The following is a 26,064-nucleotide window of genomic DNA, read 5'->3' on the forward strand; positions in this document are numbered from 1 at the left end:
AAAAAAAAAAAAAAAAAAAGAAGAAAAAAGAAAAGAAAATCAAAAGAACTGCAAGTCCTATGTTTTTATTACCTTATCGGTACGGATAACAGACTAGAACCGTATGTTACAGTAGAAACGGTACGGGTGTAAGTTTACTCCGCACTTTATGGTTAAAAGGGGAAGGAACCCTAATCCCAAATTAATTTGGTGCCTGAACCTCGGCTTTCTTCATATGGGGTGATGTTTCTCTTCTCTTGTTGTTTTTTTGCTTCTTTCCTTCTCTTATACCTCTCTTCTTCCCAACGCCCTGGAGGGTCCTTGTGGTTGCCATTGATCCAACATGGTTCGTTTGCTGGCTACACTTCTTCGATCCTCTCGGGCGACTGTACCCGTAGCCCGTCCTCTCTGTTTCCGCCGTGGTTACTCTGCAGCGAGCGGCGGCAGCGACGATGCTTGCCTTAGTTCGAAGCCCGTAGCTGTCCCAAAAGAGGACTCTGCACCAAGCGAAGAGTCCTCAGAGTCTCAAATTTCCAAGGCCCCTTTCACTCCCACAATTGGGCCCCAAGGCATGAAACTCCCCACATCATCAAATCGGTATATCCCGGCAATGCACTTGCTCCTGCGCGACGGCTGCAAATGCCCACTATGCGTAAACCAACACTCAAAGCAACGCAACTTTCGGATGTCCGACATTCCCAAGAATGTCAAACCACGCTCCGTGGACTGGGATGGGGAAACATTGAAAGTGAAGTGGGAGAATGACATCCCAGGTTTCGACGAGTCGCATACCTCCGTGTATTCCCACGAAGAATTAAAGAAACCCAGCGCCAATTACCCGTATAGCCCTTCCGGTCGCAGAAGAAAGCGTCAGTTGTGGGGTAGCGAACATAAGCATCGCTGGGTCACATACGAAGAGTACATGAATGACGAATCTACCTTCTCCGACGCTATGCGCAGTTTGGCCCGAACCGGTCTCCTCTTTGTCAAGGGTATCCCCGACTCCCGCGAGGAGGTTGAGAAAATCGCAACTCGCATGGGTCCCCTTCGGAATACCTTCTATGGTGCAACTTGGGATGTCCGGACCGTGCCTGAGGCTAAGAATGTCGCCTACACGAATCAGTATTTGGGCTTCCACATGGACCTGATGTACATGAATGAACCGCCGGGATTCCAGCTCCTGCATTGCCTCCAGAACTCGTGCGACGGAGGCGAGTCGCTGTTTGCAGACTCTTTCGCCGTCGCTAATCAACTCCGCATTGACGACCGCGAAGCTTTTGTTACTCTGTGCAATCTCCGGCTGTCTTACGAGTATAATCACGCCGATCATGTCTACACTAACGACTGGCCTGTTTTCCAAACTTATCGGGATGATAAGACGAAGGCGACGAAGCTGACACACGCCAACTACTCCCCTCCCTTCCAGGCCCCAATGTTCGGAAAGCGACGCTCATTTTCTCCTACCGTGAATGATTTTGAGGCTCTAAACAAATTTGCCAATATGCTGGAAGATAAGAAGTACATCTTCGAGTTGAAATTGAACCCGGGTGAATGCGTTATCTTCGAGAACCGCCGTGTGCTCCACGCCCGTCGTCAGTTCAATACCGCTACTGGCCAGCGCTGGCTCGCTGGCGCCTACGTCGATGAGGATGCATTATTGTCCCAGTTCGCTGTGATGAGCCGTAAATATCCTGAGATATGGTTTAACTCGAAACAGCAGTCAAAAGCGGAGAGCCAAAAGGAAGAGGGCCAGATAAAGGAAGATGAAAGTTAAAACGAGAAACCAAGTATCTATTAAGGTAACGAGGGATGTGGGAGGTGCATGGTATGAAAAAGCCTGTTCTGTGCTTACGGCATCAGCATCGGGAACGGTGTCTTTTTACTCGGATTCATTAAGCACGGCTGGGGGTATATCAGCATAGGGGTATGCTGCTGTTATTGAAAGCGTGCTAGAGGGGCTTGGAATGGCTACTGTATATAATTATTGGATTATATATATATATATCCACTTTTTTTACTCCTCTTATCCACTTGTTAAGAACCAAGTAAAATTAAAAATTGTATCGAACTCGAGCTGGAAAAATGAGCACAAGAGAATCATGGCATCGCTGTCCTAAAATCTAACAATCAATCATTGCAAAGCAAGTAGGCAACAAAATATAATGGTAAAAGAGCTGCAATATTTCCCTTGTCTATAAGTTTAAGCAGCAGTAGGAGCCTTGTTCACAGAGAACTCGAGAAGAAAGTTAGGATCGTTGCTGATCTCCTCCTTGACCTGTTTCATCAAATATAGTCAGTACAAAAACCGCAACAAAAAAAAAAAAAACCAGAACCCCCATTCAAAAAAAAAAAAAAAAAAAAAAAAATGAAATGGGACGACAACAGAAAGAAGGGAGAAGGCAAACAAGAAAAGAAAAGAAAAGAAAACCTACAATATCCAAACCCCCAATCAAATCCCCATTAACCCACAACTGCGGAAAAGTAGGCCACTCCGCAAACTCCTTCAACCCCTGCCTAACATCCTCATCCGCCAAAATATTAAAGAACCCATACTTCACGCTCCGCTCGCGGAGAATCCCCACAAGCTGCCGACTAAACCCACACTGCGGCGCACTCGGCGTCCCCTTCATAAACAGCATCACCGGCGCCGCCTTCACTAAATCCGCCAACCGCGCAAACAGCGCCTCCTTCGACTGCTCCGGCGTCAGGCCCGCCCCGTTCGCGTTCACGGGCGGCTGCGTGGCCGTCGCTGGCCCAGACTCTCTCGGCACAGCGGACAATGGCGGCGGGATAGTCGGCTTTGTTGCTGTGCCTGCACCACCGGCACAGCGTTCCACGGCATCCCGGACGCGAGTGGCTTCGCTGCCGGAGATTGATTCGAGTATTTTGCCGTCGCGGACGAGGACGACGAAGGGAACAGCGGTTACGTCGTAGTCTTCCGAGATGTCAGGGAGTTCTTCGGCGTTGATGCTGATGAAGGTTACCGGGGCTGTGGGGGGGTATTGGGATGCGAGGGCGGAGAGCACGGCGCGCATTTGCGTGCAGGGGGCGGCCCAGGGGGCGTGGAAGTAGAGGACTTGGAGGGTTGCGGGGGGTAGGTTAGTGATATGGGAGGTGAACTGTTCCTCCGAGGGGATTTCAATTAGGGTCGACATTTTGGCGGGGTTGCGTTTTCTGGTTGCCGCGGGGTTTGGGACTCGGATGGCGCCTTTTTACTTTTTGAGTTCGACTTCCTGGTCGGCTCGGGTTGTTCTGGTCTGGGTGTAGGGTTGGTTTTGCAATGATTGGGCTGTGAGTGAGAGGACAGCTCGGACCGAGTTGACTTGAGATGCGCCTGGAAGTGGTTGTATGGAGGAGGGAAAAAGAATGGAAGATCGGTCGGAGGCGAAATTTTGGCCGCTTATCAGATCGAACCGGCGTTTGTTACGGGCTCTGTTTGGCTCTGCATGGGGAACGTGGGGCTCGCCTCCTTGTTTTTCCGATGATGCCATTTGCATTAGTCAGCTGTCTTACAGGACTAGCATCGATCTATTGAATGTTTAGTTCTTATTCGTCTACTGGCTGTTATTCCCAATATCCTCAATTCACATTATATGGATCATAAACGTGCTGAGACTGAAACGGTCTCACTAAGATACTAGCTCACTGAGTTATACAGACACCTAAGGTTTATATCTGTATCATATCTCCGTTTGAAAAAGGATAAAAGAGGCGAGGAAAGTGATTGGCAAAGCTTTATTTAACTGCTGCAGTGTCTCCAATATGGCCATGCCTCATCTCTCAAGGCAACTTGGATAGGAAAAGCTATTCAACAGCCACATCCTGTTCCGACTGATGAGCACAGCGCATATTGTCATCTTCATGTCAAGTATCTCAACACATCGGGTACTCGTTCTGCATATTTATTGGTATAGTTAGTTATATAGCTTTCTCCGTGTCAAATCTTACAAAATCGTCAATATCAACATGGTCAGTTAGGCTCAGACGTCTTTGATCCAGGTTATAGTTCTCCGACTGAGCATAGCATCATACTGCGAGAGGAGCCGTCGGATCAAACGTAGAAATCAGCCCATTACAAACCGAGGTATCTCTGTTGGAGGATAGAAATAACTACATAGAACGAGAGAACAGGGAATTAAGTGTGCTTAGGTCACTCTACTCATTGGCCCCATCTAACACTGGCGACTCAACCAATGGAGCTACCTGTGGCAATGGGTCTACTTCTCTTGGTATCCTGGATGCGTGATGCCTTAGAGAAATCACTCTCCTAAATCTAATCCCCGGTGTGTTTGTCCACTCGCTCATATATGGAGCTCTGTTATCCCGGGGTATTGCTGTATAAAAGAGGCAAACGAAAAGGAAAGGGCAGTAAGGGGTTTTATCGCTTGCGGGACACCTGGGTTTCTTACATCAACACCTATAGTAGAGTCAGGTTGAATGTATATATTATTTTAATGTCAAAATCGATATAAATCTGCTTTCTACTAGGTAGATTGTGTTGATTGTTCTTGAAACTGAATTTAAATAGCCCTCTGCGATGATTGGCCGGGAATCCATGTCAATTCGCTATCAGCACGTGATACAAAAAGTCGATCGATAAATCCGTTCCGCACCGCAGTGACGAATAGTATCCAGCCCCAAAACCCGAGCATTGTCGAAGTCATTCTCTGGTTAAGACGATCCAAAGCTTCGCAAAGAGGAGGGATACCGCCTGTACCGGTTTATGCGCTCCTGTTAAACCCCTGTGCTTCTAGCGGATCCTATAGACCAGACTTTCCTTCTCCGCTAGCTGTTCCGTGATGGCAGGAACGAAGCGCAAGCGCGCCGGCGGCGGTCACTCAGACGATGAAACCCCGATTTATGACACGTCCAATTCCAACAATGGACTCGGTGTAGCGCAAACATTATCTCTGCTTCGAGGCTCAAAAACCTCTGAAGAAGGTGAACCTACTACGGCTCAGGATATGCTGTCTAAAGATACCCCAAAAAAGGACAAGAACGATATGGTGGTACAACGACCATCGAAGAAGAAGCGGGTGGACGGGGAGAAGACGAAATATCCGGTCCTTACTTACGTCGATGGGCGACTACAATCTTCGATTAGGATCGCAGACCTGCAAGGCCTCTTACTCTACTGTTTCGCGGACGGCATTGCGCCACAGTGGATTTCTATCAAGCACTCCGGACATGTCAGGAAGATAGTGGCTCTAATGGTACCAGGTCTGGAAATAGGCATGTTTGATGGGTCTGTCCCGTTGATACCTCCTGCGGAGGAAGCGTCGAACTACTCCGCAGCTGCTGAGGGCCAAGAGGACTCTAAAACAGCCGATTTCAATCGTTGGAAACAGGGATTGCCTCTCGAAGATCGGTCTCATCGGTTCAATCCTCGCCCGTTGTCGCGTGATGGACTTCCGGAACCGTTACAACCTCTGGCAGATATATTTCCTCACATCTGGCCGATTAAAGCGCCTGGTGATTCGAAGTATAATAAAGTCCATTCGCCGCTTCAAGCGGTCTTGTTGTCGGCTTTACCCAAGAATAAGGAAGACAGTCAAAAGAAGGGTCCTAAACAGGCACGGGTGGATAAGAGTTTCATTCCCAGGCGGACTCCGATAACCACTTTTATCAGCTCTCTTGCGGATCTCCGTGAAAACGACTATGTCCTCCATCCAGCACTGTTCAGAACAGATAATGGGAGATCAGAATTGATAGCAGCGCGCAAGCGAACTGGCCAGGACGCTGAAGCTGGATGGGTTGATACTCATGTCACAAACATAGAGGAAGGCGATGTTCCCGAGGCTGAGATCCAACAGGGAAGCATGACAGCTGGACGTACTGTACTGTCTTTGGATTGTGAGATGTGTATCACGGAGGGCGGAAAGTCCGAGCTCACGCGCATAAGCTTGGTCGGCTGGGACGGCGAAGTCGTACTGGATGAGCTCGTGAAGCCGCAGTTGCCCGTGATTGACTACCTTACCCGGTTTTCGGGGATCACCAAGGAAATGCTGGATCCTGTTACGACTACCCTCGCTGATATTCAGCAAAAGCTCCTTACTATCCTTACACCTCATACTATTCTAGTTGGCCACTCACTCAATTCGGATCTAAACGCTCTCAAACTTGCGCACCCCTTCATTGTCGACACCACAATTATTTACCCCCACCCCCGTGGGCCGCCGCTCAAGTGCAGTTTGAAGTGGCTTACTCAGAAGTATCTCGGCAAAGAGATCCAGAAGGGTCAGACTGGTCATGACTCCATTGAAGACGCCCGCGCCGTGCTCGAGCTGGTGAAACTAAAGTGTGAGAAAGGCGAGCGGTGGGGAACAAGTGATGCCGCGAATGAAAGTATCTTCAAGCGCCTCGCACGCTCTACACGGCCAGGCAAGTCGAACACAACAGGCGAAGGCCGTACCGGAGCGGTTGTCGACTGGGGTAGCCCCGAGCGTGGGTTCGGATCCCAGGCAACCGTCGCGATCGGATGCAGTGATGACGAGGATGTAGTAAAGGGAATCGCATCAGTTGTTAACGGGGACGAAAGCAACACTACGATCCCAGGAGGCGGAGTAGACTTTACCTGGGCACGGATGCGAGAGCTAGAAGTTTATCGAGGCTGGTGCAACCGGATACCAGATCCCAAAAATGCGAACGAATCCACGGCTCTAGTCTCTCCCCCTGAAACAACGCCAGGCAGTCCGACCACTACCTCCGCTCCTTCGGAAACTGCTCCGAAGAGTCTCATTGATACAGTATCGCGCACAGTTTCTCATATTAACCGTGTCTATGAGTCTCTTCCACCGTGTACGTTGTTTATGGTCTACTCGGGTACTGGAGACCCACGCGAGGTCAGCCGGCTCCAGGCCATGCATAAGTGCTTCCGGGAAGAATTCAATTCCAAGAAGCCATGGGACGAGTTGACTGTGAAATGGACGGACACTGAGGAACTAGCCCTGAAAAAAGCGTGTGAGAGAGCCCGAGATGGCTGTGGTTTCATGTGTGTCAAATAGAGTCTATATTTGGTTTTTCGATGCTGCGGGCTATCGAGATAGCGTAGATACCCCTGTACAGCATGGATGTTGGAAAACTACATTTGGACAGAATAATTTCCGAATAATATTGAGATATCCAGATCCCAAGAAAAACAATTTAGCCCATCCACTGCTCCAGCTCCGTGTACCCACCAAGAACTGACCCCATTTTTGTGTAGTACAGCATCGTAATTCGAAGAAATTAGAAGGAAGCCAATAAGAATGAAAAGTCCAAAGGGATCGACTAAGACAAAGGGAGAAATGGTGAATGAAATAAATAATACATGAATAGAATTCCAGTCTAGCGTAGTATCAACGAGCCTCTGTTTCCATGGCTTCTTCACGCTGCATAGCTAAGCGTGCCATCATATCGCGCGCGGCAACCTGTGCCTTTCGTTTCTCTTGCGCTTCACGTTTGTTTTCGGAATCAGCATTCTTCGTCGGCTGGTTCTCCTTCCCTGATCCGGACTGTTGGCCAGGGGTTTCTGAAGCTTCTGCACCCCGTCGAGTATTAAGAGTACTGCCTGGTGTCTCCTGCTCGGATGAATGGTTATCGGCACCTGTTGACTGTCGAGGAGGCGGTCGAGACCTACTGCGTAAACTTCGGGAGCGGCCTGGACGGTTTTCTGTTGTATTTGGGCGTTGGCTGGGACTGGTGGTGGAATGATGATCCTCTTTTTGAGAACTGTTGCTGAGGTTGAGGTTCTGCTCGCTTAATGGCGTTGGCCTAGGAGTCTGCATTTGGGAGAGATCCAGCTTCGAGGCTTGGCTTAGGGATTTGCGTGGCCGCCCCGGTTTTCTTTTATCTGTATCCCCGCTGGAGGGTGGCCTCTCGCTAGCGGCTTGAGACATTCGAGGGCGTTTAAGAATGGCCTGTTGTTCAGTGCTTGTGTTGAGCTCTGATGTTTCCCAATGCGGGGGTAGATCTCCCGACTGGCTGACTTCGATGTGGAAGTTTGGAGATGCAGGTGCTATCGAGGCTTGAGGTGTATCCATCGTCGCGTCGGTTTCGGGTGCCCTTAAAGGAATCTTGACTGGGGGAATGTGTGTATCTTCCAGTGAGAAATCGATGCTATCTTCATCATCGTCGCCATCGTCGAACGAGTCTGCGATCGGTTGGGTGCGACCGCTAGGCCACGTGTCCGGCCATGGTCGTTTTCTGCCTGCTTGGAGCAATCCCGGGCTCCGGACTTCTGGAAGTGTGTTGGTTACTGCTAGTGTTGAAGGTGGTAGTGGCTGTTGCTGCTGCTGTCTTGTATTCTGTTCCTCCGCGTAGCGGTTTTTCAATTTCAGTGCCTCGTTTTCAAGTTTTAGCTTTTCGATCTCTTCGGACTTGTTCTTGAGTTCCTTCAGCACCGTCGTGATCATATTGAAATCATTGTTGGTGTTTCCTAGGTCAGAGAACCGACCGGGGCCATTTAGTTCGATACGTAGTGTAGTAAATGCACTTTTTAGCTCGGACATCGTATCATGTAGGTTGCTCACGGAACTTGAGATATGGTCGAGGCTCAGTCCTTGGTGTTGAATCTGTTGCTCCACAGATGTACCGTACTGTTCCATCGCTGATGATTCGATTGGTACCAAAGCTCCCGGCTGAATGGAGGTCCTGTCTCGGCGGGTAGATTCTTTCTGAGGCGGATGGATCAAGCGCTCGAGTATTCCATCTTTGAACGTAGGTTCTACAGTGCGCATGGTGACGATCTCCCTGAATGATACTTTGGATAGCTTCCAAAAGATATTGGGACTTGGTGTCGTTAGTCACTATCCATGCGTAAGATCGTCATCTCGGTGTTACCCCGACTTACCCATTCTCTAACGAACATAACACGGCTAGTTTTTGCTGACAGAGCTTGCAGGAGACTTCCTGTATGATCCGTCCGCGAAGTATAGTAAGGTCCGAAGATTGTGGTATTTGTTTCTTCTCCGACGAGATCGCTATCCGGTGAAGCTCGACGCTCAGCCACCCTGCGGCGACGGAATAAGAGTTGGAAAGCTTGGCCCATTCGTTCTCGAGAGCCGCCAGGGAACTCGAGCACCGAGAACATTGGCACAGGATGGCCGAGCGGGTCAATGACGATAAATCCATTGTGAACAATGATCCCAAAACCTACAAGAAGGCGTCCGATATGCCGTACGCCACCTGCAAGAGGGTTGGAGGGTCAATGCGAGGACGTTGAAAGGCTCTCCCACGCCGCAAAAAGTCCAGAGGGATCTCGACTGCTGACTCAGCTGCAACTGGGGACACGTCGGCGGGTCGACTATTCCCTTTTGAGGTATGGGTTAGAACCGCACGCGTTTCCGTCTGTCGTCATTCTAATTTGGGCATTTCTTTTTTCCCCGGCATGGTTTCCGAGTCGGTATCCGTTTTACCGTATGGCGTTGTACACGGTATTCTTCAGGATCTCCCCGCATGACACTCTCGGAATGTCTTCATTCGGTAAAGGTACAGGCGCCTGAGTCACTGTCGCTTCCCCTCTTCGCCGCATCCTTTTGGAACTCCCACGATAAATCTTGATGAGACCATTCTCCCGCGCTTTCATTCGACCGTTACCTTTGCTTCGGTCGACGTCTTCTGCTCAAAGAGTCGGATACGGTCAAAGAATCGTTATGGCGGGCTTATCGACAGCCTCGAATGGCACTGATAACAAACCCAACACCTGGAAGGGTGCTGGGGCGGCGGAATTCGATTTGAGGAGTAAGTTTCGCCATTGGTATAATCTGTTTTCTTCCAACACGCTGAGATAACGTCAACAAGGCGACACAATGACCAAACCGACTATGGCGATGCTCGAAGCAATCTCTCAATCTTCGCTCCTAGACGATGTCTTCGGTGAGGACCCGGTGACAAATGACCTCCAAGCCTATGTCGCCCAACGCACCAACCATGAGGATTCCTTGCTCGTCATGTCCGGAACAATGGGCAACCAGGTTGCCATTCGAACTCATCTAGTACAGCCACCTTATTCCGTGCTGTGCGATCGCCGCTCTCATATTATTTGCTACGAGGCTGGAGGAGTCAGCTCTTTGACCGGTGCAACGGTCCAAACCATCGACCCCAAGAATGGCAGCTATCTCACCTTGGAGGATATCCAGAAATATGCGGTGCTTGACGATGATATCCATCATTGTCCGACGAAGCTGATTAGTTTGGAAAACACCTTGGATGGCGGGGTCCTGCCGCTCGCCGAGGCCCGAAAGATTACAGAGTGGGCACATGCGAACGGGATTAAGGTGCACTTGGATGGTGCAAGGCTCTGGGAAGCGGTGGTGTCTGGGGCCGGTAGCTTACCCGAGTACGCTGGTTTATTTGACAGCGTGAGCTTGTGCTTCTCCAAGGGTCTCGGTGCGCCTATTGGTAGCATTATTGTTGGATCCAGTGAGTTTATCAAGAAAGCTAGGTGGTTTCGCAAAGCCATTGGTGGTGGTGTCCGACAAGCAGGGGTGATCGCTGCAGCTGCCCGAGTAGCCGTCGACGAGACGTTCGGACCAGACCCTCATGGTCAGGGAGGAAAGCTTCGGGAAACTCATGCTAAAGCTAAGAAGGTTGCTGAGATGTGGCAAAACCTCGGGGGCAAGCTGTCTCAGCCAGTAGAGACTAACATGGTGTGGCTGAACCTTGAAGCGGCCGGCTTAGGGCCCAATGACCTTGCTGAAATAGGAAAGGAAAGGAATCTGAAACTGTTGGGCAATCGGATTGTAATTCACTACCGTAAGTGCCCATCGATCTACGGGTTGCCTAGGAATATCCTTGCAGCGGACACTGACTCGAATCCCAGAGGTATCGGAGGAAGCGATTGCGCGTCTGGGTGAGGTGTTTGGGTTGGCTATGAGCGGGAACTATCAACGTAGCACAGATCAAAGCAAACCCTACGGTAGCAGGTAGATGCCGGGATAACTCGATCCAATTGTAGAAATCGCAGAAATGCTTGATCATGCAATGTATCACATATCCAGATCTCGGATGAACAGGGTTAGGCACATGCCCGAGTTGATAGATCGAATTCCCCACATTGGCATCCACGGTTGGTTCCCGCCGGAGGTCACGACCTTGCCTTGCTATTGGCTGGAGGTGCTCTTTCAGCCTCAGGCAATATAAGCCTTGGTGCCTGGGCAGAGTCTTGTTGATGCCTGGGGTGTCCTTCGCCCTCCAAATAAATTGCGGGTTATTCACTTCAGCCTCACTGCTTGTTTCTTGGACGACGACCCTGCCAGAGAGCACCCTGTCGCGCCCCTGTTGCTGACTTGCCCTATTAAACTAAGGCCATTGTCACAGTCACGCTTCGAATTGTGCAGTGGATGGTGGATGGGGAGTACGTCAACTCTGTGAGTTTTCGAGTCCTTCGGTCCCTGATTAATCAAAAGCTCCAAACTAATCCATCAACGGTCTCACAGACATAGTCCTTTCCCTTACTTTAAGTCATAGCCCGAACTTCCAAACTGTCATTCCTTTGTTCAATGAATCCGATCCATAACCTTCCGTGCGAGCTTGCTAAGGTCTGGGTTACCCTGCCTACAAATTTACCCTCCCAATACCCGTTGTCATCGAGGCACTAGGAATATAATTTTACCTCACAGAGCTTGGGAGGATTCTTTTTGGTGCTTTTTGGCTCAGTACAGACAACCCCTGTTCTTAGTCTCAGGTTTGTGCACATAGTTTATCACACCCATTGGAAAGCTAGGGGTATATTGAAGCTCAACTTGTGATTGGTGCTCCTTTCTTGTTGATTTCTCATGAGGTAAGGGACTTTCCGACTCTTATAATGGTCAATGATATCGCAATGAGTGCTTTATGAATTAGGAAGAACTGACACTTGGGTAGGTTCATGATTTCTAAATGATTGTATTGGTTATGCAAACATCTCTTCATATTCACGCATCAACACATGTACGCTAAGTCATCCTCTTCTTTGATAGTAGATTCGACACCTTGTTTTGCAGCTTTGGACGACTTCACTCCCTACCTCATCACCTCCCAGACCAAATGGAAGCGACTCAAGAATCTACTCAGCCATGCACGGACCCCCGCCGCATGGGCTACAACAACTCTGGTTTACATGAGCAGGATGTGTCGGACATAATCTGTATCTTGCATCCCAGTTCGCCTGCTGCTCACCATGCAGTGACTGCCTCTGCCGATTTTGCCCCTCAGCATATCCTCCAAAGAGACATAGTGTATGAAGGTTCAGCAGCTCTGGACCTTGCACTCAGGCTGTCATCGAAAGTGCAGGATTTAAGTGCAGGTTTTTGCTTTGGGCGCAACAAAGCTCGTTGCGATCTCCTCCTTGCTGGTGATCATCAAAGCTCAAAGCGTATCTCAAATCAACATTTCCGTATCTACCTCACCGAGGATGGAATCATTATGCTTGAGGATATCTCCACCAATGGAACCATTGTAGACAACTGCCGTCTTCGCAAAGCCCAGAGAGACAACAGTCGAATGTTGACCAACGGGTCTGTCATTCAAGTGGTTCACGGCGACCAAACAACAGATGAAGTCAGATTCGTTGTCCGCATTCCAAACCGGGAAGGGTTCTCTATGCAGTACACAGAGAATTTGCTGCGTTATTTTGAGCGGGTTCAAAAGCACCGGGCAGGAACGACGCAGCTTAAACCACGCCAGACCTCGGCACAGCCTGTCTTGCAATGGACGGTTTCTAATACCTTCGGGATGCACTGGACGGGTGGACCGATGTACAATGTGACCGGTCAAATAGGAAAAGGTGCCTTCGCAACGGTTTACAAGCTTGCCACAAAGCAGCATGGGATAGTCTATGCAGCCAAGGAGCTTGACAAACGACGATTCATGAAAAATGGCATCTTGGACCAGAAAGTGGATAATGAGATGAAGATCATGAAAGACCTCAAACATGTAAGTGAAAAAATCTATACCCAGACAAAGGACGATTTATTAACTAATGCTTTTCTTTTCTGTCTTTTTTTTGGACAGCCTAATATTGTCCAATATATTGATCACCACGAGCATGATCGATGGATTTACATTATCATGGAATATGTTCCCGGCGGAGAATTGTCTACATACCTGCAAACTATTGGCAAGATCCCTGAAGATATGGTCAGGACGATTGCCCGCCAGGTCTTGCATGCGCTGCAGTATCTTCATAAGCGTAGGATCACACATCGAGATATCAAACCGGATAACATCCTGATTTCCTCGCTCGACCCATTGAGAGTCAAGCTGTCGGATTTTGGATTGTCAAAAGTAGTGCAGGAGGAGACCTTCCTCAAGACATTCTGTGGCACCCTCCTCTACTGCGCCCCTGAAGTTTACCCAGAGTATGATTCCTATCGTCGCGGTGAAGTTAGGAAAAGGCGCAGGCTAGGTGATCCGTACGTTACCCTGTCAGCACTTTTTGTTCGAAACCTCACTGACTGCCAGACCCCCTAAAACTTCTCCGTATAGCCAGTCCGTCGACATGTGGTCGCTTGGAGCGGTGCTTTACCACATCGTTTCTGGTGTTCCTCCATATATGGGCCGGGGCGATGACAGAGGAGCCCAAATGTTGCGAACTATCATGACTACCGACGCCGATTTTGATCTGTTGCGCAACGAAGGCGTGTCAGAAGAGGGCATTGATTTTGTTACTCGACTTTTGAACCGTGATCCACAGGCCCGTCCGACAGAACAAGAGTGCTTCCAGCATCCCTGGATTTCGAGTGTTGAAGATGTGGATCAATACGATGATGACGAGATGTACCCCGATGCCCGGGGTGAGCTTTCAGATATCGGCGAGGATGTAGAAGACGAACTGGATGCATCTCAGCTTTCAATAAAAGATGAATCAGAACCCAAAGATTCGGCTGGGCAAGACGATAGCGACCTAGCGCAATCCAAGAGGCCGAGGATTGATTATCCCCCAACGGATGTTCGTTACCCGTCTCTGCCACACATTGAAAGCTTGAAAGAAGTGCAGACTGCTGCTGACACAACACCAAAACGCCTCTTCGGTGAAATCACCCCATCTGTACTAGGAAGCTCGGGTGCTCTGGGTGCTAATATGAATGCGTTTGAAGGAGACAACTTCAGCATCAATGACTTCATTTCTTCAGCCGGTGAGTCGATGGTCAGCGACGGCAACAGCCTTAACTCCATTCTTTCCCTTCCGGAGGACCCTATTTGTGGGTCTGCCCCAAGTTTGATGGGAGCTGAGAAACTTGTTGGGCAGCTGAACATGAATTCGTGGCACCCTGGCACATCAATCAAACATCCACCAGTCGTCGAGATCCCGGTAATTGGAGCGAAGCAGGAGGATATTCTAGAGAAAAAGGAAGCGAAGATAATTCGGCGAACCAGCCCTGGTAACGAGACCCCCAAGCCGGCCATTTTCAGCCGACGGATTGAGTTACCCATGCCTGATACCGCCAGTGAACGCTCCAGCCCCGAAACTACCGCGCAACGTGCCAAAGACGATCGTCAAGAGTCCAAATCAATTCCAGGGGAGATTTTCGACATTGAATTGGCAAACACTATTGACGCTAAGACCGGGCAGCCAATATTAGACTACCCTGAGAGAACAGCCGGCGATGCACCAGCCGATCCAGCGCCTACTGGGAATCCGAAAATCGTGCGTCAACCAAAACCTCGAACTCTCCTGGGCAAGTTGACGACGCTTCCCGGGTCAATTTTCGAACTGACAATCCCTCTGGAAGATCGAATGACATCGTGGGGTCGGGGTCCTCAAGCGACCGTCTGTTACCCCGACCCTATGGACACGAGGATTCCAGCGTATGCGCTGGAAGTTACCTTTTGGGCTCCCTCCATTGAATCCAAGATAAGAGCGGGACGGGATTGGATGACTGTGCCTGGTGTGATGGCAATACTTTCAACTAAAACGCGCAAGTGCATATGGGTGAACGATACAGAGCTACGCCGAGGGCCGGAAGGGGATACCAGTCGAGAAGGGTTTCACTTTGGGAAGATTTACACAGGGGATATTATCACGATTTATCAACATCGCCACAAATTTTTGAAATTTAAATGCGAGTTCTACCATGGGGACAGCGCTTGTACCCGGCCGGAGAATGAAAAGGGGTTCACCATACGCAAGATCCTGGTGCCCAAGGATGCGGCTGCGAACCAGCTTCCTGCGCGGAAAGATCGCAATGAAAAGAAATAATCAGGGAGGACACTTTAAACATAGATGAACTGTATGGAGGTAATATTTGGAGGTATCTGGTCATGATTGGATGGATTTAGTGCTTGCACATGATTCTTGTTTATTTATTTTTTTGGAGCCAGCTTTTTTGCATCTCTACTCTTTATGGAGATAATGGTTTCAAATTTTGGTATATCCACGACATAAGTGTCGGAAGCGTCGGAAACTGGTCTGAACATAAAATTCAAAAAATAAGAAATGAAAAAGAGCAAATAATATGCCATTGCAAAAGCGTACTCTATAGAATTAGTGTGACAAAATGAGGACATTGTACAATATCAGTAGCGAACGACTATTTTCACACCATACTTAGTTTTTACCTTGCGGCTTCGACTCTTTGAAAATGAGTCTTGACCTTTGTGGAAATTCTATGGATTGCACTTATCTGCACGACATGATGTATACAAGGTTAGATATACTCTTCTCAACTCTACGGCGACCATTCATGAGCTGGTCTTCGTTCTTCAAGTTCACTTTCAAGCTGAGCGATGTCCCTCTCTGCAAGTCTCCGAATAATCTCTATTATGCAGCTATGCCCATCTGCACTGCTGGTCTTTAAATAGAATGATAAGCCTCAGCGTATCCTTCTAGATCGTTCACCCTAGCTTCCAACGCATCTTCCTCAAGCACGGTCTTACTATTTGAACCTCCGACAATTCAATTTTCCACGTCTTCACTAATACGATAGCGTGTCTACACAGCATCGCCGAATCTTCTGTCACGTATGGCATCGACGTACATGCTAGCCCAAGGCTCTATTACCTGCATTCCGGTATCCTTGTTCAGGTCGACTTGGATAGGGAGATCCAGGAACAGCTGCTCTGCGGGTTTGGTTTCTGGAATATTTCCGGTCGCAGCTTTCATCATAAATTAGCCAATGAAAGTCGGTCGCGGGTTTAATGGGAAGCCAAATCACCTTTAGCTATCTTGGTAATGGTGGATGAAGGCAAGGTAGAGGGAGCCAGCTATCACATCACCCGATAAATGAGCTACTCGACTTAGAAGGTCGCGTTGCATTAGTGTCTGGAGCAGCCCCTGCTAGTCTCCCAACGATGGATGAGCGGTGATCTTACTAAATGCTTAGTGTGACGTGGTAGTTAAGTCCGGTGATTCCTAACATTTATCTCCCCTTATCTCTTCAGGTCTTGTGCATACATAAATAGAGCAGTTACAGCGAGAGCCCTAGGGTTAGGTCTAGCTGTGAGGGCATACTCTTGATATTAAGAAATCAGCCTAGAATGTAGTCATCAACCCCCCTCCACCTCCAACACTTAGCATCACCTCCGCAACATTACTGTCGAACGCGACAAGCCCTGTGGAGAAAGTCCAGCAGGCTGTAGATTCCCTAGTGAACTCGGTGTCGCCGCAGAATGCAAGCTTCGCAAACGCTGTCGGCCCACTAGCTACCATAGATAATGAAGTCAAGTCAGAAGTTCAGTACCTGGCGTTATTCTAGGCAGTATTGCCGTCGCCGACATTGCGTAAAACATCATCAGAGGCAGTCAACATCGTGGACAAAGCATACCTAAGACCATTCCTGAACGAGCGTCTATTCGCCTTAGTCGACGAAGTCTATGACAAAATAGACGAACAAGGCACGACCGAAGAGGACAGACAGCTCCTAGGTAAACTCCATAGAATGTTCGTGGACAACGGCCTATGACTATCGGGGCCTAGTCGCAACCGGTTCATCTGGATCTCGCATCGATTAATCGAACTTCGCGTGACATTTATGGAGAACCTGAGCACGGATCTAGAGTCTATTTGGAATGGCGAGCATGAGTTAGAGGGCCTGTCTCACGCGAAACTCGACAGTCTGGCCCGGGATGCCTCAGGAACACAAAGACGCACATCCAGCTCAAGAAGCCTGATGTTAGCGCGGTTTTGAGCCAGTGCTCCGTGGCTTCAACTCGCCGAGAAGACTTCCTCCGAAGCCTGGCTGTTTTCCCGGAAAATATCGAGATCTTTCATGAGACGGTTGTCTTACGGGATGAAGCTGCACGCTTGTTGGGGTTTTCTTCGTTTGCGGCTCAGAAGCTGCGGCATCAAATTGTGAAGTCGCCTGGTGATATTGGGAAATTGTTAGATAAGCTTTCTGTGCACTTGCAGTTGTTGGCGCGAGGGAGATTGGGGCTCTACAGCAGCTACGGGGTCAGGGAGGTGAGTCGTTGTCATTGTGGGATTTTGATTACTTTCATGATCGTATGTTGCGCGAAAGATATCATGTCGATCAAGACTTGATTGCGGAGTATTTTTCGGTAGAGGTCACGATTAGACGGATGTTGGACGTGTTTGGAGTGTTATTTGGACTGTCAATTGCAGAGTTGGTGGGGAGAGATCGGGTTTGGCATCCTGATGCGAAGGTGTTTTCTGTATGGGACACAGAGGAGTCAGCATTTATTGGGTATCTTTATATAGATATCTATCCTCGCGAGGGGAAATTTAACCATGCGGCCAACTTTAACATCTATCATGTATGTCCCTCAGCACTGTTTGAGGTATTCCGTGTATGTTCATTCTATTCAACTGACACTACTCTCAAGGGCTACCTCAAGGACAACGGACAACGTGCTACAGTAATTACTGCCCTAGTATGCAATGCCTCTTCACCATCAAAGGACAGACCTGCTCTTATACAACACCGAGAGCTCATTGCCATCTTCCCTGAACTAGGACATGGTGTGTTCCTTCCTATACACTCGCACTGGCCTTCACTAACCTAGAGCCACGCCAGGAATGCACGACCTTCTAGGCAAACCTATGTACGCGATATTCCATGGCCACCGAACAGTTCCAGACTTCGTAGAAGCACCCAGCCAACTACTCGAATACTGGTGCTGGGTTCCCGAATACCCCCAAAAGCTCAGCTGCCACTACACGCACCTCTCCCCCGAGTACCGCAAACAATGGGCCCAGACCAACAACGCTACCACGCAACCACCAGAGACGATACCAGAAACCTTTATCCAAAGCCTCATCGTCCTCACGCTCCGACAGGTCGCATTCAGCAAAGTCGACATGCGGATACACAATCCCGATTCCCAGCGGGCCATCCGAAATACGTCCATCGGCGAGGTGTACATTCCGCTGCTGCAGGACATGACGAGCCTTCGCGGGCCAGAGGGTGGTCTCGATTGGGGCAATGGATATGTCACCACATCACATTATATGTGGGGCCAAGAGGCCAATTACTACTCCTACCTTTTGTATGTTTGGTTTCATCTGGACTTGGCGCGCCTGGAACTTTAGATGTATGCTGACTTAGTAACGCAGTACCCGGATTCTAGCGGCGGATATCTGGTTTTCCAGTTTCCGGACGAATCCTACGAGTCAGGAGGCTGGGTTGCGGTACCGACGGATGGTTCTGGAGAATGGTGGCGGTCGGGATGAATGGGAGGTTCTTATCGGGGTTTTGGGAAGGGAGCCGAGGCCGAGGATGTATTCGAGAGATCTTGGGGTTAGTGGGGAGGGATTGGGTCCTGTGGGAACTGGGATATGAATCGCTACGATACGATACGTATTTCTATAGATTTACGTATGGAGCTAGTTCATTTGCAACTTCGTTGTTAGGGTTCGTCTAGCGGTATCTACATTCAGTTTTTCCCTATGTGTAGGGGGAAAAAGGAAGCGAAAGAAAATTGTCGTAAATAGTAAATAGTGAAGACCTCATTGACTTAATGCTATAGCAACGGTGTTCAACCTCTAGAGTACCTATAAAGTGGTAGAATATGAAATTCCATATGCCTTATTAAGAGCGTTACTATATATTGCGGTGGGGTTTGGGGTTTGGGATGCTGGTGCTACTACTGCTACTAAATAGGACCAGTGGACCCTAGATGGGTTCAACCGGTACTACTAAGTACTAAAAATACAGTGAGACAGAGACAACGCCTCATGTTGCAGTGAGGTGATTCGAGACCATTCCTAACCTTGATTTGAGGAATGTTGAGTTGTCGTCAAGTGAAGTGGTGACATCTCTAAGTTCTGGCCCTTTGGGTCTTTTGTCCGGTTGCATTTGCTTGTCCTTCTTTAATATGGGGAAAAAGTAGTCCCTGAGGCGCCAAGGCCCACGGACGGGTGGGGTCACCTGCAGAACCAGTGACTGTACCGAAATGAAGTTAATCTTACTGTTGGAAACTATTCGTCCCTCTCTCCACCATCACCCATTTCTCCTCCATTGGTCAGGTCATATTGTTTCATTTCCATTGCAATTTGAAATTTAATTGCCGGTCCATTGTGACTATGTTGCAATTGTCCAAGAGGTGTGAGATTTATCTCCCTCATTTCCCATGGAGGGGGACGTAACGGTCACTTCTTCCTCCTATTGACTCCGGTGGGATTTAATAATAACTGACTCATGTGATTCATTCTCTTTCCCAGGAACAGTTTAAGGTTTCCTTGTGGTGGTTCCTATATTCCAGTTCCACTGGGTCACCGTGTGGTTTGAACTTTTCACACACTTCTTCTTGGAACAATTGGACGGAAACGGGTACCTCTGTTCACGGATCCTTTTTCCCATTTTCTCCCTACTAATTTTCCCTTGGGGGCTTGAGACTTGTCTTGGAGGTACTAATCTACCACTTGGCCTGATACGAACGCCCCCATTATCTACTATTCCTTTTCCGTCTTTTTTGATTCAAACTCAACTTTTGGCCTTTCTTTTCTGACTCGCTGCTTTCTCTCTCTCTTCTGAATTTGCTTGCTTAGATTCTCTATTTTACCTCTTTACTACGCCTCCCTTCCTACTTTGAGTTCCCAACCTCTCGAAGAGTCGCGTCCTGGGCGACGCTTCTTTTACACCCTCCGCTCCGCTACAACAGACAACGCCGTCGAACCAGAACCTCAACACCACAATTGCCTAGTGATCTGCTCTTTTCGCGGGCATTCGTGCCCGTGCGCCCTTGTCTCTCATTTCCGACATCCCTGTGAACCCAAATTCCCCGCCCATGTCCCTTTCACGATCGCCATCACCCCACCCTGCGGGAGGGTGGTCCAGTCCCGGCCTCACTCCAGGCAGTGGCAGCTCAACACCACATAGTGGCTTTTTGTCCCCGAACCCATTAGCTCCTAGTGGGATCTCGTGGGCGGCGGCCAAAGCGAAGAGTGACGAGGTCCGAGGGTATCCGTCTTTTTCAACAAGAAACAATGGTTTCTTCTCTCGATCGAAACGACAGATCTCCGCCACTCTACCAAGCTTCCGTGTCAGCTCCAGGTCGCCGAATGGTTATATTGATAAAGACGAGTTTGGGCGTGGCCAACCATTCTCATCGGGTGGAGGTTGGCGCTCCTCTGGGTTTGGCAGAACAATGTTGCGCCGCAGAAGATTACGGCTTTTGCTTGTTCTGATCCTTGCCCTAGTTGGGTATATGTTTTGGACTTGTGAGTCGAATCATTGCTTAATTGAGGATTCCCTGCTGACTCTTTCTTGTAGCTTTCATTGAGCACTATCGCCGATCATCGTTTGGCGGTGGACGCAAGTTCGTGATTATACTCGAATCCAATGTTGAGGGTGGAGTGATGGAACTGAAAGGGGCACGCGAGTGGGCGGTTGAGCGCAACAGCATCATGAACAAGGAAAGATACGCGAAACAATGGGGGTACGAGCTAGAAGTGGTGAATCTACTAGCTAAGAAACGGTATTCGCACGAATGGCGGGAAAGTTGGGAGAAAGTCGACATTATCCGGGAGACTATGCGCAAGTATCCTAATGCGGAATGGTACGTTCGACCGTTTTGAATACTTTAGTGCTTGCTGGCTGACTTTTCTAGGTTTTGGTGGGTGGACCTCAATACTTGGATTATGGAGTACTCATACTCGCTGCAAGACCACATTTTCAACCGGTTGGGCAAAATCGCATATCGGGACATCAACGTCTACAATCCTTTGAATATCACCCACCCGCCGACGGGGGCACACCTCGATGAAGTGTCACGCTCACCGGTGGGAGACGGAGATCCTTCTTCGATTCAGTTGGTGCTGTCGCAAGACTGTTCGGGCTTCAGCCTGGGCTCCTTCTTCATGCGACGATCGGTATGGTCAGAGCGTCTCCTTGATATCTGGTGGGACCCCGCCATGTATGAACAGAAGCACATGGAGTGGGAACATAAAGAACAGGATGCTCTGGAGTACCTATATACCAATGAGCCGTGGATCCGCAGCCATGTTGGCTTTCTACCTCAGCGGTACATGAATTCGTATCCGCCTGGGGCGTGCGGTGACGGGGGTAACCCAGATATTCACTTCGTCGAAGGTGGAGGTGACTTCATGGTGAACATGGCTGGCTGTAACTATGGCCGTGACTGTTGGGCCGAGTTGTACGGGTATCGCAAGTACAGCAACTGGATCAATCGGACCTGGCGAGAGCGCATGCAAGATAAGAGCAAAGAATTATATGACAAGTTCTTTGGGAAGAAGGAAGAGACACCAGAGGGATAATGTGGCTTGCTATGGAATCCCTTTGTTTAGCTTTTACTTGTCGCCGCATGGGTGATTTAGGGATTTAGGGACCATATTGATGGGCGATCGGCGTATTGGACGATTAGCTGCTGAACAGGTCTTTGCATTTGCTGCCCTATGGAGGCTTTATCATTTTTATTAACTGGCGAGCGTTTATATTCTTATGAGACAATAATGGCTATAGATACATGAATCTTAATTCACTTTGATCACTCCGTTCCCTGTACATAAACACGACTAGCGCGGAGAACACTCTTAATCTTCAAAGAACAACACGTTATCACGTGAAACACAACCCTGGCCAAGTAAAAAGAAGCCACACAACATGCGCTAATCCCACCCCCTACATTAACCACTCACCGCCCCCAATTCCCACCAATCACAACCTCCCAATTGCACATTCACCTCCGGACTCCGACGACATCAGAAAAGGCGCTCAACTCAATCCAAACTCAATAGATCAACCTGTCCAGCGCCCAGGGAATCTTAATCGCCCCCTCCTCCGCGTCCAATCTCGTCCTCAACCACTCTTCTACTCAACGTTCCAAAATGCCCACTCCGGAATCCGCCTCCTTCCTCGCCAAAAAGCCCACCGTGCCCCCAACCTACGACGGCGTCGACTTCGAAGACAATGTCGCCGTGCACAACGCCCGTGATGCCATCATCCGCGAGCAATGGGTCCGCAGCATGATGTCTCGTCTTGTTGGCGAGGAATTGGGAAAGTGCTATCATCGCGAGGGCGTGAATCATCTGGAGAAGTGTGGGGCTTTGAGAGGTAGGTTAGGTCTTTCTTATATATATACCCCATCTCTGTCTCCATCTGGTGGACTTCTGGATGGTTTTTAAGGATTCGGCTTTGGATTCTTGGGAAATGGGGGATCGTTTGCGCTGGAACGAGGTTGGAAGTAAAGCATGTGGATGAATATGGGCTAATGTTGGATTGCAGAGAAGTACTTTGAGCTCTTGGATGAGCGCAAGATCAAGGGTTATTTGTTTCAGGAGAAGAACTATTTCTCTTCGGAGAAGAGTGCTTAGATTTGGATTACGAGGGGGATTCTCTTTTTCTTTTAGGTTTTGCTTAGGGTTGTGTTTTTAGATCAATGTATCATTTTTGTGACCTTACTTTGGACCTATCTGATTTGGTTCCCGGGTTTTCTGGGTTGTTAGGGGCTGTAGATGTAGACGATTGTTGGTTGTGTAGGCTTATGTGAAGATGGGTGGTTATGGACTTGTGTGATGGTTGTTGTTGGATTGTACAAGTCGGAGGCTATGCACTTAAAAGTGGTTCACTCTGTAACGGATTCTTTGCGTCTTGAGCATTCTTCAAGGGTATCAATAGTAAGCACTATCAGTCCGCTCAGGGACCGCGTCTCTCGTCATGGTGGGTTCCTCCTCACTATCGTCAATGTCGCTGCCTGGTCCGAAATCGTCCTCAGTTGGCGGTGCGCGCATTCGCACCAATTGCTCTTCGCCCAAAGATGGGAGCCTGTAAGGAGCTGGCGGGGAATGAATATCTCGGCCAGAGGGCAAGTTTGCAATAAGGTCCGCAGACGGCGGGATCAGCTGCGTGTTGATCTGAATCTGTCAGCGAGACACACACGAAGCCATATATGGCATGCGGGATAGACCTACCGTATCATTCATCCTCTGCCACTTCATCTCCAGCATCTCAATCACCCGTCCCTCCTCCTCTCGCCCAGCATTATCACCAGGCCCCAACTCCCCCTTCTCCGACCTATCTCGACTCCCCGCATCCTTCTCCATACGCCTCTCCTCGCGCCGCTCCATCCACTCCTGCTTCAGCCTCGAAAAACCCCTCGACTTCGACACGTTCTCCTTCTCCCCAACGGCACTCCTCACCCCAAGCGCCCCCTTCGCAGCCCTTAACCACGAAATCCCCTCCCCAATCTTTCCCGCCAGCTCCGCATCAACCCCAAAAAACCGACACGCCCTCGCCCGCGCCACCCGACTCAATACCCACACATACTTGACCAACTCCTCCTCAATCCCGCCCTTCCCATGCGCCCCAACAGCCCCCAGCCCCGCCCCCGCCTGCTCCGCATACTCCGCCGCCCGAATACACAACCTCGCAAACAGATGGGCCCTGACCTTCGGTATCTCTGGCGCCCTCACCATCCACTCCTTATCATTCGGATTCCGTGCCTGAATACACGCCGCAACATACGAATCATCCTTAAGCACAGCCAGCAGCGTCGCCTCCGCCAGCGCAAGCGAAGCCTGCGCCGCCTGCGCCGCAGGGTCCAGATCCGGGATGACAGCTGCCGGGGCCGAGACAGCGCGAGCTACGTGCGCGAAGGATGGCGAAGTAGCAAGGAGCGAGTGCACTGCGCTCGCCTGCAGGAGGTGTTTAGTTGCTGTTGTCATGGCGGCGGTGCGTTGCTCGGGTGTGGGGGTTGTGGGCGCGTAGAGCGTGCGGATGACTGTTGAGTGGGCTAGGTTGCTTAGTATGTAGGCGAGGGTTGTGAGGACGAAGGCGATCTCGAAGTCTAGGCCGCGGCCGCGGATTCGGGCGGTGGTTTTGGAGGAGAGGGTGGCGCGCCATTCCGGCTCGAGTTCGGCGTGCAGGGTTATGGAGATTTCGTCAGGAGTAGTGCCTAGGCCGTTGGAGATGGCGGTTAGGTAGGGGAGGTAGTTGGTTAGGGTTGTTAGGAGGGTGGTGAGGTGAGCTTCTTGCTGCGGACCGCGGGGTAGGCGTTTGTGTTTCTTGAGGGTTGTGCGGAGGGCGTGGCGGGCTGTTGAGGCTGCTTGGGGGAGGGAGGGGTGGGTGGTTGATGAGAGGTGGGTTTGGAAGGAGAGGTGGGATGTTGTTGGGAGGGCGAATGCGTAGACCATTGTGGTTGATTGTTGTTGGTGTTTGTGATGGAGGATTTTGGAGATGGAGGTGGAATTTATTGGATTGGAGGTTCGGGGGAGGATTGATGTCATTTATTTGTTGATGGCGGCCAAGACTCCGCTTTATAGGAAAGTTCACCTACAGATACTGGCTCTTATATAATGGAATTTTTGGTGTCAAATTGTGACTCTTTTGCTTTGTCTCGCTCAATCGTATCTATAGTTATAGATTAATGGCTGCATTGAGTGGTAGATCCCCGATTAGCCCGCCCATCCACTCTTCTAATAGCACCCAGCCTCATACCCTTTCGTTAGAGTAACACAAAATTATCCTGCATGGATGTATAAGTCGACATCCGCTGTCCCCGGAGCTGTTTCGCGCCCACTCCTTCGAGTGTCGAGCGGATTGGCTGGATATCGATATTGGGCTCAAGAATACCCAGTCGAGCAGGCCGGCGATCGGTCATCGATGCTGGCAAGAACAGTGGGTTAATTTCCCAGACTTTCTTGTCCTTATAGTCACGGCGACCCAAGTGTGAGCGTATGTATGGAGTCAGAGTCTCCAAAAGTGCCTCCAATATAATGGGCCTTCCGCCATTAATTGCGCCCGTGATCATCCGTAGACGACAATCGGTAAAAGAGAAAAGAATCCTCCCCTAACCTAGCTCTCCTCACACATCCATCCCCTCTCCATCAGACAAGTTGCTCGGCGCACTACTAACCCCAGACGAATCACTCTCCGCGAAATACGGCGCACGCGACCGCACCTGCGACCCCCATTCCTGAATACTCGGAGCGCCGCCCTCAATCACGATCGGATGCTCCTCAGCATTCTTCCCCAACACAGTACCGGCATACCTCGACTCCTCCCCCGTCTTACTATGCTTCTTCTTCAAGACCGTAAGATAGTCCTCTTTCTCCAGGAAATCCGTGTCCACGACGTCGCCCTCCGTAGGTAGGAATCCCGCGATCCGTCGAATCTCCCGGTTGGTCGGGCCCGTGAACCATCCCAGAAACCCTTCCAGGCCGCGTATGTCTTCCTCGCCGGCCCAGTCTTCTTCCCAGTCTCGGAGTTGTGGTCGTAGTGCGCCCGCGTCTTGGAGAGCTTGATAGATGTCTTCAAGAGTGGGAACGGGGTCGTGTGGGTGGGCGTTCGCGGCGTGGGTGGTTGCGGAGGAGGCGAGAATCATCATGTAACGGGCTGTGAGGTCTGCGATAGTGTCTAGGACTGAGGGGCGGGTTGCGTGGAAGCCGGCTGCGCGGAGGATCTGGATAATGGGTGGCCGGAGGAGGGCGTTGTGTAGATTTGGACCTGACATGGTGATTGATGCGGTGGAAGAGAATTGAGGGATTGTCGGTGGTGTGTTTAGTTCGCGTTGTAAAGTCGGGGCGGTTGTTGTAAGAAACTAACTCCTTATCGAATGATAAAGAGGCAATTCACTGAGCACGTTGGGTAGGGAAATAGTGTTGTGATTAAATATTATTAAGGCTGAGTTATGGAGTGAAAGTGAAGGGAAAGGCGGAATAGAGAGGTCAAGTCAAACGGACTTTCCGTCGCGTTCTTTCCGCCTTTCTGC

General features: G+C 49.8%; 13 protein-coding genes across 13 annotated transcripts; 8 read left to right on the plus strand and 5 right to left on the minus strand.

Annotated features, from left to right (window-relative positions):
• Window positions 1-207: 207 nt before the first annotated feature.
• Window positions 208-1,965, plus strand: BDW43DRAFT_281225 (putative Gamma-butyrobetaine hydroxylase subfamily). The gene has a single exon (XM_032042477.1). It carries the CDS (start codon window positions 323-325, stop codon window positions 1,751-1,753), a length of 1,431 nt encoding a protein of 476 aa, XP_031898805.1. The 5' UTR covers window positions 208-322; the 3' UTR covers window positions 1,754-1,965.
• Window position 1,966: 1 nt separating this feature from the next.
• On the minus strand, window positions 1,967-3,349 carry BDW43DRAFT_281226 (PICOT family protein). The gene is made up of 2 exons (XM_032042478.1): window positions 2,412-3,349; window positions 1,967-2,254 (listed from the first exon to the last, which is right to left on the minus strand). The coding sequence occupies exons 1-2, from the start codon at window positions 3,132-3,134 to the stop codon at window positions 2,180-2,182; spliced, it is 798 nt and encodes a 265-aa protein (XP_031898806.1). The 5' UTR covers window positions 3,135-3,349; the 3' UTR covers window positions 1,967-2,179.
• Window positions 3,350-4,656: 1,307 nt separating this feature from the next.
• Window positions 4,657-7,055, plus strand: BDW43DRAFT_281227 (RNA exonuclease). The gene has a single exon (XM_032042479.1). The coding sequence runs from the start codon at window positions 4,779-4,781 to the stop codon at window positions 6,981-6,983; it is 2,205 nt and encodes a 734-aa protein (XP_031898807.1). The 5' UTR covers window positions 4,657-4,778; the 3' UTR covers window positions 6,984-7,055.
• Window positions 7,056-7,316: 261 nt separating this feature from the next.
• Window positions 7,317-9,090, minus strand: BDW43DRAFT_301391 (uncharacterized protein; the record flags this gene model as incomplete). Its single annotated transcript, XM_032045035.1, has 2 exons — window positions 7,317-8,748; window positions 8,810-9,090. The coding sequence occupies 2 exons, from the start codon at window positions 9,088-9,090 to the stop codon at window positions 7,317-7,319; spliced, it is 1,713 nt and encodes a 570-aa protein (XP_031898808.1).
• On the plus strand, window positions 8,898-9,614 carry BDW43DRAFT_130941 (uncharacterized protein). Its single transcript, XM_032038184.1, has one exon. It carries the CDS (start codon window positions 9,099-9,101, stop codon window positions 9,459-9,461), a length of 363 nt encoding a protein of 120 aa, XP_031898809.1. The 5' UTR covers window positions 8,898-9,098; the 3' UTR covers window positions 9,462-9,614.
• Window positions 9,612-10,887, plus strand: BDW43DRAFT_301392 (threonine aldolase GLY1; the record flags this gene model as incomplete). Its single annotated transcript, XM_032045036.1, has 3 exons — window positions 9,612-9,699; window positions 9,760-10,713; window positions 10,781-10,887. The coding sequence occupies 3 exons, from the start codon at window positions 9,612-9,614 to the stop codon at window positions 10,885-10,887; spliced, it is 1,149 nt and encodes a 382-aa protein (XP_031898810.1).
• Window positions 10,888-11,608: 721 nt separating this feature from the next.
• On the plus strand, window positions 11,609-15,191 carry BDW43DRAFT_130965 (CAMK family serine/threonine-protein kinase). Its single transcript, XM_032038185.1, has 4 exons — window positions 11,609-11,740; window positions 11,824-12,873; window positions 12,952-13,352; window positions 13,402-15,191. The coding sequence occupies exons 2-4, from the start codon at window positions 11,986-11,988 to the stop codon at window positions 15,137-15,139; spliced, it is 3,027 nt and encodes a 1,008-aa protein (XP_031898811.1). The 5' UTR covers window positions 11,609-11,740; window positions 11,824-11,985; the 3' UTR covers window positions 15,140-15,191.
• Window positions 15,192-15,678: 487 nt separating this feature from the next.
• On the minus strand, window positions 15,679-16,101 carry BDW43DRAFT_281242 (uncharacterized protein). Its single transcript, XM_032042480.1, has one exon. The coding sequence runs from the start codon at window positions 16,043-16,045 to the stop codon at window positions 15,872-15,874; it is 174 nt and encodes a 57-aa protein (XP_031898812.1). The 5' UTR covers window positions 16,046-16,101; the 3' UTR covers window positions 15,679-15,871.
• Window positions 16,102-16,111: 10 nt separating this feature from the next.
• BDW43DRAFT_320585 (M3 family metallopeptidase) lies at window positions 16,112-18,903 on the plus strand (the record flags this gene model as incomplete). Its single annotated transcript, XM_032049102.1, has 10 exons — window positions 16,112-16,129; window positions 16,416-16,610; window positions 16,677-16,819; window positions 16,856-16,972; window positions 17,014-17,275; window positions 17,305-17,652; window positions 17,722-17,857; window positions 17,913-18,384; window positions 18,452-18,635; window positions 18,865-18,903. The coding sequence occupies 10 exons, from the start codon at window positions 16,112-16,114 to the stop codon at window positions 18,901-18,903; spliced, it is 1,914 nt and encodes a 637-aa protein (XP_031898813.1).
• Window positions 18,904-19,804: 901 nt separating this feature from the next.
• On the plus strand, window positions 19,805-21,846 carry BDW43DRAFT_131039 (putative alpha-1,6-mannosyltransferase subunit). The gene is made up of 3 exons (XM_032038186.1): window positions 19,805-20,557; window positions 20,610-20,895; window positions 20,947-21,846. The coding sequence occupies exons 1-3, from the start codon at window positions 20,125-20,127 to the stop codon at window positions 21,611-21,613; spliced, it is 1,386 nt and encodes a 461-aa protein (XP_031898814.1). The 5' UTR covers window positions 19,805-20,124; the 3' UTR covers window positions 21,614-21,846.
• A 206-nt stretch (window positions 21,847-22,052) lies between these two features.
• BDW43DRAFT_281245 (putative NADH-ubiquinone oxidoreductase 12 kda subunit) lies at window positions 22,053-22,756 on the plus strand. The gene is made up of 2 exons (XM_032042481.1): window positions 22,053-22,409; window positions 22,581-22,756. The coding sequence occupies exons 1-2, from the start codon at window positions 22,184-22,186 to the stop codon at window positions 22,667-22,669; spliced, it is 315 nt and encodes a 104-aa protein (XP_031898815.1). The 5' UTR covers window positions 22,053-22,183; the 3' UTR covers window positions 22,670-22,756.
• On the minus strand, window positions 22,724-24,557 carry BDW43DRAFT_131057 (pH-signaling protein PalC). The gene is made up of 2 exons (XM_032038187.1): window positions 23,267-24,557; window positions 22,724-23,209 (listed from the first exon to the last, which is right to left on the minus strand). Exons 1-2 carry the CDS (start codon window positions 24,485-24,487, stop codon window positions 22,967-22,969), a joined length of 1,464 nt encoding a protein of 487 aa, XP_031898816.1. The 5' UTR covers window positions 24,488-24,557; the 3' UTR covers window positions 22,724-22,966.
• A 98-nt stretch (window positions 24,558-24,655) lies between these two features.
• Window positions 24,656-25,994, minus strand: BDW43DRAFT_281248 (Bromodomain associated domain protein). Its single transcript, XM_032042482.1, has one exon. The coding sequence runs from the start codon at window positions 25,804-25,806 to the stop codon at window positions 25,159-25,161; it is 648 nt and encodes a 215-aa protein (XP_031898817.1). The 5' UTR covers window positions 25,807-25,994; the 3' UTR covers window positions 24,656-25,158.
• Between the last annotated feature and the right edge of the window lie 70 nt (window positions 25,995-26,064).

Source organism: Aspergillus alliaceus (genome assembly GCF_009176365.1).
Source record: "Aspergillus alliaceus strain CBS 536.65 unplaced genomic scaffold BDW43scaffold_31, whole genome shotgun sequence".
NCBI classification, from domain to species: Eukaryota; Fungi; Ascomycota; class Eurotiomycetes; order Eurotiales; family Aspergillaceae; genus Aspergillus; species Aspergillus alliaceus.

Excerpts from the sequence above, each read along its gene's own strand:
- BDW43DRAFT_131039 (XM_032038186.1), top strand. The coding sequence starts at position 20,125 with ATGTCCCTTTCACGATCGCCATCACCCCACCCTGCGGGAGGGTGGTCC. Across the intron at positions 20,558-20,609 it reads TGGGTATATGTTTTGGACTT|CTTTCATTGAGCACTATCGC; the intron begins GTGAGTCGAATC and ends TCTTTCTTGTAG. Across the intron at positions 20,896-20,946 it reads AAGTATCCTAATGCGGAATG|GTTTTGGTGGGTGGACCTCA; the intron begins GTACGTTCGACC and ends TGACTTTTCTAG.
- BDW43DRAFT_281248 (XM_032042482.1), bottom strand. The coding sequence starts at position 25,806 with ATGTCAGGTCCAAATCTACACAACGCCCTCCTCCGGCCACCCATTATC.
- BDW43DRAFT_281225 (XM_032042477.1), top strand. The coding sequence starts at position 323 with ATGGTTCGTTTGCTGGCTACACTTCTTCGATCCTCTCGGGCGACTGTA.
- BDW43DRAFT_130941 (XM_032038184.1), top strand. The coding sequence starts at position 9,099 with ATGATCCCAAAACCTACAAGAAGGCGTCCGATATGCCGTACGCCACCT.
- BDW43DRAFT_281226 (XM_032042478.1), bottom strand. The coding sequence starts at position 3,134 with ATGTCGACCCTAATTGAAATCCCCTCGGAGGAACAGTTCACCTCCCAT. Across the intron at positions 2,255-2,411 it reads TGATTGGGGGTTTGGATATT|GTCAAGGAGGAGATCAGCAA; the intron begins GTAGGTTTTCTT and ends TTGATGAAACAG.
- BDW43DRAFT_281227 (XM_032042479.1), top strand. The coding sequence starts at position 4,779 with ATGGCAGGAACGAAGCGCAAGCGCGCCGGCGGCGGTCACTCAGACGAT.
- BDW43DRAFT_131057 (XM_032038187.1), bottom strand. The coding sequence starts at position 24,487 with ATGGTCTACGCATTCGCCCTCCCAACAACATCCCACCTCTCCTTCCAA. Across the intron at positions 23,210-23,266 it reads GGCAGAGGATGAATGATACG|ATCAACACGCAGCTGATCCC; the intron begins GTAGGTCTATCC and ends TGACAGATTCAG.
- BDW43DRAFT_130965 (XM_032038185.1), top strand. The coding sequence starts at position 11,986 with ATGGAAGCGACTCAAGAATCTACTCAGCCATGCACGGACCCCCGCCGC. Across the intron at positions 12,874-12,951 it reads TCATGAAAGACCTCAAACAT|CCTAATATTGTCCAATATAT; the intron begins GTAAGTGAAAAA and ends TTTTTTGGACAG. Across the intron at positions 13,353-13,401 it reads AGGCGCAGGCTAGGTGATCC|ACCCCCTAAAACTTCTCCGT; the intron begins GTACGTTACCCT and ends ACTGACTGCCAG.
- BDW43DRAFT_281242 (XM_032042480.1), bottom strand. The coding sequence starts at position 16,045 with ATGATGAAAGCTGCGACCGGAAATATTCCAGAAACCAAACCCGCAGAG.
- BDW43DRAFT_281245 (XM_032042481.1), top strand. The coding sequence starts at position 22,184 with ATGCCCACTCCGGAATCCGCCTCCTTCCTCGCCAAAAAGCCCACCGTG. Across the intron at positions 22,410-22,580 it reads GAAGTGTGGGGCTTTGAGAG|AGAAGTACTTTGAGCTCTTG; the intron begins GTAGGTTAGGTC and ends GTTGGATTGCAG.